The sequence below is a fragment of the Choristoneura fumiferana genome, chromosome 6, assembly GCF_025370935.1.
Source record: "Choristoneura fumiferana chromosome 6, NRCan_CFum_1, whole genome shotgun sequence".
Classification (NCBI taxonomy): domain Eukaryota; kingdom Metazoa; phylum Arthropoda; class Insecta; order Lepidoptera; family Tortricidae; genus Choristoneura; species Choristoneura fumiferana.
The window spans coordinates 3,862,554-3,868,870 of NC_133477.1; the positions used below are offsets into that span (position 1 = coordinate 3,862,554).

At 33.4% G+C, this 6,317-nt stretch overlaps 1 protein-coding gene across 1 annotated transcript; it reads left to right on the plus strand.

Moving 5' to 3' along the window:
- Positions 1-2,430: 2,430 nt before the first annotated feature.
- LOC141428584 (uncharacterized) lies at positions 2,431-6,055 on the plus strand. The gene is made up of 3 exons (XM_074088591.1): positions 2,431-3,586; positions 3,871-4,036; positions 4,663-6,055. The coding sequence occupies exons 1-3, from the start codon at positions 2,431-2,433 to the stop codon at positions 5,795-5,797; spliced, it is 2,457 nt and encodes an 818-aa protein (XP_073944692.1). The 3' UTR covers positions 5,798-6,055.
- The last annotated feature ends 262 nt before the right edge of the window (positions 6,056-6,317 follow it).

Sequence of the window (6,317 nt, forward strand, 5' to 3'; positions counted from 1 at the left end):
TATCTGCTGTTTTCTTAGTAGTTTTGTGGTGTTATGTAAAAAAACCAGGACATTGTTTGTTGTGGTTTGGTTCTGGTGTACAAGATTTGTTGATTGGTAATGACTTACTTTGGTGTGTGGTTTATTATTTAAAAATGGTATGTGTTGAGTTGATGCAATGGTTGATATAGCAACTGCATGAATTGTATTTGGTTAAGAGTTGCTTGTGTTAGTTGTTGGTTGGTAGTAGTCGATTTAGGGTTAATTTAATCACGTAACTAATAGTGGATGTTGTAATCGTTTCAGTTGTGGAATTAGTATGATTGGGCAGTAGATGTTGTACTGGCTTCAATTATTATTTTGCGAGATGGATTATACGTTAAACGAGACCTGAAAGGTAATGGTGTGGTAGTGACATTATTTTGATTGCTTCTTTTTACTTCTACAGTTAGTGGTTGTGCCTTTTTAAGTTTTGTCTCAAATGTAGTTGTTACGTACTTAGTAGTTTTTAATTTAGATGCAGTTGTTGCTGAAGAAGGGTCTTTAGTTATCCAGGGCTGATTTTGATGAAGTTTTTTTCAGTTTTAAAATAGAGATTCGTCTACAAGGAATTCTGGCAATTCGTACTCTTTATGGTTGAAGTAATCTTCCTTATCCGTCAACAGCGTTTGTGTGAACTGAACTTTAATTGTTATTAAAACATCATTAAATTCATTAGCTGTGTCATTTTTGCAAATTTCATCTTCTATGGTGTTATTATAATATTTTTTAATTGTTCTATCTGTATTTTTTATGCTGGTATCCTGTTGCAGCTGTATCTTCTCACGAAGCTTTCAGGGATATCAAGATATATTTTTTTTCCAATTACTCTTGGCTTAATTTCTGTACTGTATAATGCTTTGTTGCCTTGTACTCCTAGTGGTATTGCATTCTTTTATAGTCCGCATTTTGTGTGCAATACACCAATACTTTTAACCTATTCCTAATTCCTTTACTTATATCTTATATTCATTTATCTCTATCTTTATTTCTGAATTTATCTTTTTCTCTATGAAGATTATTGACTTATTAAATTAACAATATATTAAAAGAACATAATTTTAAACTAACATTATAATATCACAGTAAACAGAAAGAGTTTTAATGTATAATAAAAAAACATTTTATTGTTTTGTTATACTTTATTATGTGTGATGGTAATAAATATTTTTATTGTTTTCCTTTAAAATGAGAGAAGCCGTGTATTTTGGTGTATATATATATATCTGGTAATTATTTTGCTTTTAGAATGTGTATACAGAGTGTTCATTTTAAGTGGCACCACAATACAATACAATACATAATTCTTATTGCACACCATAAAGCAGTACAAAAAACTTATGATACAACACACTATGATGATACACTTAGATTCAGGGTAGACAATAGGCGGACCACCACGCACCACGTGACACTAACATAAATTACTCCTTAACCTTTGGCAGTCTTTCAATTCTGTTTTCAAGAAACTTATTAATAATTAGCACACCTGTAAATTTTCAAATCAGGTTGTAACGGCTTAATTATCAAATCAACATAACTTAGGGGTAACATAAAAAATATATCATAGGAAATTATTGACACCAATTGATATAGTCCCAAACTAAGTAAAGCTTAGCTTATTAGATAACGGATAAACATTCTTACTTGTATAGATAAATACATACTTTTAATACATATTTATATATATTATTATTATTTTTTATTGGTTGTTTACTTCTTTTTTACAATAAAGAGTACATACATACATATTAAACATCCAAGACCCTATAACAAACATTCGTATTATTCACACAAATATCTGCTCCGACCGGGGATCGAACCGTGGACCTCAAGCTTCTTAGTCAAGTTCTCTAACCACTAAGCTATCCGGTCGTGAAACATATCGTTACTATTTTGGAAAATCTCGTGTCACCAAATCAATACATCAACAAAATTTACCCTTGAAATAATGCTCATAAAGTTCACTAAGAAACATTATCGGTTTTGAGCCAAGCAAATTCTGGTGGTGCATAAATCCCAGCGTGGGCAGAGACAGTAGCAGCGTGGTGTAAATATTTTCGTTTGACAACCCAGATAATAAGAGAAGGGTGAGTCAGGTATAAGTATCTTAGAACACAACAGCAGCTAGTGTAAAACATCATCATCATCACCATCCCAGCCTAAATACGTCCCACTGCTGGGCACAGGACTCCTCTCAGAACAAGAGAAACAATCTAACTTAAAATATCAGTCATCACTAACACTACTCATCAAGCAGAAAATTGAGTAGAACTCGATGATACTCGAGATGTTATGGTGCCTCGCTACTGTAAATAGTGCTGACTGCCGGGAGCAAAGCGCGAATTTTCAATATTTTTAGTCACTTTTTATGCTACGATAATTGCTATGTTTAACATTCTAAAATATATTATGTACCTAAGGATCACGAATAAAGAAATACGTTTTTTTGTTGCAGTCAACATAGTAGAAGCGGTGAAACCAAAAAGTGTGAATCTCGCTCTAGAAACAGTCCTGCAATTCGATAAGAAAGATCAATCAGCTGACGTAGAAGTCCTCAACAGAGTCCAAAATTTCCTTGACAACATCAAAAATGTAATGACCTCTAGTAAAAGTATAAGACGAAGAAGCAATACCAAAGACCTTAAATTCACAGACTTTCTTTTAGAAGCTGCTGAGGTATTGAATAGTTACGATGACAATGACTTGGAAGACTTCTTTGCAGTTCTGGATGATCAATCAAGAAAATATCATTACAAAGGGTGTAAATTTTACGAGTTGGTTGAAAATAACGATATTAGAAGATACATGTCTAATAAATTGGAACAGGCTAAAGACACGTCAGCTAAGACAATGAGAAGATATCTCAAAGATGTAGTCCAAGTTATTGCGACTGAAAATTATAGAAGGCATGCAGGTCTTGTCAATTTAGTGAATTCCTTATACGATGGTGCAGGCGATAAGTTCGATAATGTTGTGAAAAACCTAAGGTCATATAAAATGCGTCCGAAAGAATCTACAATGAGCTTAGACGATATTGTGTCAAATGGAGTAAGAAACCTTGTTTTCGATCATTATAGTAATCTTAATGACAATGCAAGGCAACATTTGAAAACAGAGATTGGTAATTATTGGCTATCCAGTCAATACAATGGTGATAATCATAACAAAGATCATCATGACAATGACAATGATTTTCAAGAAGTACTAGATTATAAATCAAAATTACGCGTTATTGATATACCTAGCATATTTAAAAATAGGAACATAAACGATAAAATAAAGATTAAAGGAGGCATAGGCTCGTTATTATACAAAAAAGATAAAAGATTGAAATCTAGGAAACCTACTCCAAAAATGGACATAGATTTCATTGATTTCAAGAAGACTACACGAGATAAAACAGTGGCAACTAGTGAAGAAGATAATACAAAAAGTGATAAAAATGAATATGGCTTCACACAAGGATTAATAAATGAAGACTCCAATTCCTATGAACTTAAAAAGCCAACCAATCGTAAGAAATCAGATGAAGCTATTACACCGACTAAATCATCAGATGATGAAAGTAGTGATGGCGCAGATAGCACCAATGCTTCAGGAGATTCCAAAGATAAAAAAGGAATAAACATTGATTTCTCCAATGAAAAATATATATCTATACAAAAGAAGAAAAAAACAATGAAAAGGCATAAAAAGGAAAAAATTGGACATATCACCTATGATGTCGAAAGAAGAATAAAAATGAAGGCACACGATTACTCAGACGTAGATAGTTCTAACAAAGATTCGAAAACAGCTGAAAATGCAGATTCGAATGAAGAAGTTACAATTCCAAAAGAAACGGTACAGGAGGATTTAGACGAAGCTGGGATTCTTATAGGTGGACAGAAATACAAGGTATGCATTATAGAGCAGAATTTACGCCAAAGACTCCAAAAAGGAAAGGGAAAGATATAGCTGCAGACAACAGTGATGATTTTAATCGTCAGAAGTCTACCAAGAAGTTAAAGGACAGGTAAACTATTATTTAAATTAAACACCTTAGCAAGCATAAGTTTTATTTTTGTACTAGAGGTAGATCGCAAAAATGTAGTGCAGCTGGTAAGTAATATTACTAATGACTGTGGACATGCAACACAGATTAAAATAAGTCATGCTATGGACTTCATGCTGAGGGTCGCGGGCTCGAGCGCGGGCTTGTTCTTTTGAGTTTTTTGGAATTAACGTGCGATATTACATTAAAATTTATCATGAGCTTTACAGTGAAGTAAAACATTCAACCACACAACGACTTATAACGCCCTTAAGCGTTTTACGCAAAAGGGTTTTATTTAGGGGATTGCAACGAAGTTAGCCTGCATGTTTCGACACTATTTACCCACAAATGTGATGAAAAAGATATAAAATAGTTATAAACAGAATCAAATAGACGAAATATGTATTTATCTATCTGATGTATATAATAGAATAACTCTTTATTGAACACCAACACATAGTAAGCAGCAAAAGATTACGTGTATGTATTGGTTGACATAATTCGCGTACGCACGCCCTCTGTTGATAAAAGTCCAGTTATTTTAGATTTAATTCTCTCTATAGTATTCTTTAAATTGTAATAAACTTATGAAAAAATCGTTTCAGACAAAAATCTCATCATAAGTCTTCAAACAAAACTAAAAATAAGAAAAAAACAACAGTTAGTGATGCAGCTGAGGAAACAACTTTAAAAGCTAGTAAAGTTAAAGAAAGCAAAGACTCAGCTTTTGCTTCATCCGATGAAGGTATAACCATAGAAACATTTGAAAATAGCAAAGGAACTGAAAATAAATATTCAAATTTAAGGAAAGCCAACAAACCAACTACTGTTAGTAACAATAATGTTCATAAACGAATTCATAATTTAGAGAAAGAGATGGAAGATGTAAAGGAACGAATGAAATTAGTTTTATCTGATAAAGCTAGTAATAATGAAGCAGATGTGCAAACTAATTCCAAAGGCAGAACAACTGAGAAAGAAATTGATGGTATTGGAGAAATTGTACAAACCGATGCTAAAGTTAAAAATGATAAAACTTTTGAAATTCGCGTGTATTCTGGAGGCCTTAACAACTCAGACACAAAGACAACTAAAACAATAACTAAACGTGATAAAACTACTACTCTTGAATATCAAACAGATGGAGAAACCAAACCCAGTAGAACAACAATGCAGAAAACAAATGATGAAATAAAGAGTAATAGAAATCCGATGTTCAGAAGTGATCTTGCCCTTGATAATAGAAAAAATTTGGAATCAAATGAAAAACACACTTTCATTATTAGCACTATAAAGCACCATGAAACAACTAAAGCTCTCAAAGAGCATAAAACAGCTAAAACTGATATTTTAAATGTTACAACCTTGAATTCCAGAACAGACTCAATATTTAAAAATAGTGTAGAGACTGTCACTGCATTGGGATATGATGAACAGAAAAATGGTAAAGATAATGTTATTTCAACCATGGCCGACGAAGAAAGTAAAATAACAACAAGTGCGAAAAAAGAAACCGAAAAGGATAATGCACAAACAATAACCACGGTTGTCGATTTAACAAAGCATCTTAAAGACTCGGATACAGTTGTAGTAAATGTGAAAGAAAATGGCGAAAACAATATGAAAATGACTGAAAATACAAATGAAATTGATGATTTAGATTTCCCGAAAATTCCATTCTTTCAAAATGATAAAATGGATGACCCGTTGAACGATGTAAACGTTGACTTAGATATTTAATTTTATGTAACTTTTGACTGCGATTAATAAAAGTGATACTATTGTTCTCTTTTATTGCTTCCGCAATGCTGCTGTTTGCCGCGGGTTCGTCTGCGAAGAATTTCAAATTTCATTAAAATTCGTACTTTATTGCATTAATCGAATCGTCAAAAATCTTCATTCGTTTTATAATATTAGCGTCTCGGTGTGATTTGAAACTCGAAGTTCGTGTCGTGCGGTGCGGTCCCTCTGACACTTATACTATTTAATACGAGAGCGAGAGGGACGGTACGACACGAACTTCGAGTTTCGAGATTCGTAGTAGCCCTGCCTGCAGGCCCTATACTACGAAGTGCAAGTCGTGCGGTGCGGTCCCTCTGACACTTATACTATTTAATACAAGAGCGAGAGGGACGGTACGACACGAACTTCGAGTTTCGAGTTTCGTAGTAGCCCTGCCTGCAGGCCTATACTACGAAGTGCAAAATGGAACTTCGTATCTTGCTGTCTCGCTGATTCTTATATTATTTAATGAGGGCTA

Coding starts and splice junctions, on each gene's coding strand:
- LOC141428584 (XM_074088591.1), top strand. CDS start 2,431: ATGTACCTAAGGATCACGAATAAAGAAATACGTTTTTTTGTTGCAGTC. Junction 3,587..3,870: donor TAAATCATCAGATGATGAAA/GTAGTGATGGCG, acceptor GAAACGGTACAG/GAGGATTTAGACGAAGCTGG. Junction 4,037..4,662: donor ACCAAGAAGTTAAAGGACAG/GTAAACTATTAT, acceptor AAATCGTTTCAG/ACAAAAATCTCATCATAAGT.